The 3,051-nt window shown below is 71.1% G+C and overlaps 1 protein-coding gene across 2 annotated transcripts; it reads right to left on the reverse strand.

The window, feature by feature from the left end:
* Positions 1-352: 352 nt before the first annotated feature.
* On the reverse strand, positions 353-2,721 carry TMX2 (thioredoxin related transmembrane protein 2). Of its 2 annotated transcripts, XM_026077510.1 has the most exons (8): positions 2,458-2,713; positions 1,952-2,012; positions 1,664-1,777; positions 1,421-1,497; positions 1,199-1,305; positions 1,007-1,072; positions 793-922; positions 357-621 (listed from the first exon to the last, which is right to left on the reverse strand). In XM_026077510.1, the coding sequence occupies exons 1-8, from the start codon at positions 2,644-2,646 to the stop codon at positions 484-486; spliced, it is 882 nt and encodes a 293-aa protein (XP_025933295.1). In that variant the 5' UTR covers positions 2,647-2,713; the 3' UTR covers positions 357-483. The 2 variants fall into 2 exon arrangements, with proteins under 2 accessions (XP_025933294.1, XP_025933295.1); XM_026077509.1 differs by having other exon boundaries at positions 353-621; positions 793-1,072; positions 2,458-2,721.
* Between the last annotated feature and the right edge of the window lie 330 nt (positions 2,722-3,051).

Genomic DNA, 3,051 nt, shown 5'->3' on the forward strand with positions numbered 1-3,051 from the left:
CAAGCGGTGTCGGTGGGCCGCGGTAACACCCTCCCCGGACCCCCGCCGCCGCACTGCGGCAGGATCCCCCCGCCGCTTTCCCGGTACACCGCCCGCGGGGCAGCCGGTGGGGGGGGGGGGCGGTAACCCCCCCCAGGGGACACAGTGGTTCCGCCCGCCCCCTTCTTCCCGCTGTATGCAGTGAGCGCTGAAGCCCCAGCCAATCACAGCGCGGCGGCCACGCCCCCTCAGTCACGTGACCCCCCCCCCGGTGCCCGCCCCGCAGCACAAGGACACGGCGCGGCGCTGGGGACCTTTATTGACAGCCGGGAGCAGGAGCGGCGCGGGGCGGCTCGGCCCCGCCAGCCCGGGCACGGGCTTCCCCCCGCCACCGCCGGGGAACAGCCCCCGCGGGCACGGGGCCGGGGCTGCCCCCCTCCGCGGCGCGGGGGCCGGTCCCCCCCCTCTGGCAAGGTGGCGACGACGACGTGGCGACAGCAGCTTCTACTTGTCCTTCTTGGTCTCCCCGTTGGCCAGGCCGGCGGCCTCCGGCGCTTCCTCGGGCCCCTCGTCCCGCGGCTTCGCCTGCTTCTTGGCCTTCTGGTAGAGCTCGTTGAGGTTGAACTCCCTGATCACGTTCTCCTGCAGCCGAGACGCGCCCCGTGGCAGCACCCACCGCCGTCTCCCCCCTTCCCGCAGCTCCGAGCGCCCTTCCCGGAGCGCTGGGAGCCGCTGGCCACCTCCAGGGGCGGGACCATGCTGTGCCCCCCAAGCAGGAGGCCACCAAGGGCTGGAAGGAAAATCTCCACCCACCTCCGAGAAGGTCCAGGACACGGCCCGGCCCTTCTTGTCGATCTGCGGGCGACGCATGGTCTCCGTCCCGCCCTGGAAGAGGATGAGGGTGGGCAGCTGCTTGGTGAGGGGCGAGGTGCTGACTTTGTACCTGTGGGAGGTGGACGGTGACCCTGCGGCCCCTAGGGGGGCCCCCAGACACCCCCTGATCCGCCCAGATACAAGCCCCGCAGACCTGGTGCTGACGTCCGTGTATCGGCCCACGTCCACCTTCCCGAAGTGCAGCCCCGGGCAGTTGTACCTGGAGGCGAGACGCGGCTGAGAGCGCCGAGCGCGACCATGGGGCTTCACCCCTCGCCCCGCTCCCCACAGGCGCGTCTTTCCCCCCCCTCAACTTGCCGAGGCCCCCCCGGCAGGCGCCGCTCACTTGAGAGAGAGGTCGGCGAAGATGGGGGCGAAGGACTGGCACTCGCTGGACCAGTTGGCGAAGAACTCGACGATCCAGGTCACTCGCTTGTCCCGTTCCAGCTCTTCCTGCCGTGGGGCGGGGGGGGGGGAACGCGGCTCAGCGGGGCACAGCGGGGTGCAGCACCCCCGTTCTGGCACCGCTACGCGCCGGCCCAGCCCGGCCCACGGAGGACATACTCACATCTATGGTCTTGTCGCTGAAATACTTGATGTACTCGGGGCCCATGTAGAGGGGCGGCTTGCAGGTCATGAGGAACACTAAAACGACAGCACCCCTGAGCCCCCAGAAACCTCTCATATCCACGGCATCCTTCAGCAACGAATGTGACAGGTCAACGGCCCACGGAGGAGCGCTACGGACACCCCGTGCTCGGGGCAAGCAGAGCCATGCCGAGGGCCCCCCCCCCATCCCGGCGGGTCTCACCTATGCACAGCGTGAGGTAGAGCAGGCCCATGCGGATGTCGAGCCGGAAGAAGAGGATGGCGTTGGCCACTTTGCTGAACATGAAGATGTTCCCGATGTGCTGCTCCACGGTGACTGGGGGAGAGGGGTGAGAACTGGGGCCAGATCCCCCCATCTTCTCTCAGCCCCTGTCCCACAACCCCCCTTTCCTCCCGGTCCTACTCCATCCAGCTCTGCGGGGGATGGACCAGAAACAGCCCCCACCCCTTAGCCCCCCATGCCCACCCCATGGCACAGGCCCCAACTCACTGGAGCGGCGGTTCTTCATCATCACGATGGCGCTGAGGAACATGAGGATCTCCACCTCCCGCTGGGCACAGGAGAAAGGGGGTGAGCTGGAAGCGCCTGTAGCCAGCTGGGAGCAGCCGCCCAACCTCAGCAGGGCACAGAGGCTGGCAGCGGCTGCCAGCGCTGGCTGCGGCCACACCGTCTGCCCAGAGCCAGGGCGCTCCTGGCCCTGCCTGGCACCAGGACGCAGCGGCTGCGCCAGGCCCCGCTCTCCCCAAGTCACCACCGGTCCCCTGCGCCCTCCCAGAGCCCCTCTCCCTCCCGAGCACCGAGGTCGCCTGCAAGCGCAGCAAGAAGAGGGGGCTGGCAGGCAGCACTGCCGACCCACGACCCCGGGGCACCGAGGCGCTCAGGGAGCCCCTCGGCCGCTGGCCGGGGCTGGCAGGGCTCTGCCGGCGGGTACCGGGCCCGCCCCTCCCTCAGCAGCGCCGGGGAGCCGCGGGGCCCGGGGGGGCGGCCCGCCTCACCCAGTCAAAGTCGCAGGGGTTGCCGTCCTCCCGCTGCGAGGGCAGCCCGCGGCAGAGCGGCGGCAGCTTGCGGACGAGCAGGAAGGCGGTGGCGAGCAGCGCCGAGAGCGGGTAGTAGGGCCGCGCCAGCCAGCGGCACAGCCCGGGCACCGAATACAGCAGCGCCAGCAGCGGCGCCAGCACCGCCATCTTCCCTCCGCTCGCCCCCCGAGCTCTGCCGGCCACCGTACGGCCGCCCCGCGCCGATTGGGCCGGCCGCCTGCTTGTCAGCGGGAGGCGGGGCCCCCGCACCGCTGACCAATGGCTCGGCCCCGCTGCCAAGCGCTTCCGGCATCAAGCCGCAAAACGCGGGGAGGGCGGCCAATCAGAAGACTAGGCCCGCATCGCACGTAGCAACGGGAGGACGGGGCGGGGCGTAGGCAGCGTTCAACCAATCCGAGCCGAGCGCTAGGGGCGCGGCTCTCCCCCCATAGGGCGGGGCGGCGCGGCCAGCCCGCCCCCGGCGCGGGGCACACTGGGAGCATGGAGAATTTCTCGGCGCTCTTCGGCGGGGCCGAGCCGCCGCCGCTGCTCTCCCGTCCCTTCCCCTTCCCC

Source organism: Apteryx rowi, unplaced genomic scaffold (genome assembly GCF_003343035.1).
Source record: "Apteryx rowi isolate R43461 unplaced genomic scaffold, aptRow1 scaffold_456, whole genome shotgun sequence".
NCBI lineage: Eukaryota > Metazoa > Chordata > Aves > Apterygiformes > Apterygidae > Apteryx > Apteryx rowi.

Coding starts and splice junctions, on each gene's coding strand:
- TMX2 (XM_026077509.1), bottom strand. CDS start 2,646: ATGGCGGTGCTGGCGCCGCTGCTGGCGCTGCTGTATTCGGTGCCCGGG. Junction 1,306..1,420: donor TCAGCGACAAGACCATAGAT/GTGAGTATGTCC, acceptor GCCCCACGGCAG/GAAGAGCTGGAACGGGACAA. Junction 1,073..1,198: donor TTCGCCGACCTCTCTCTCAA/GTGAGCGGCGCC, acceptor TCTCGCCTCCAG/GTACAACTGCCCGGGGCTGC.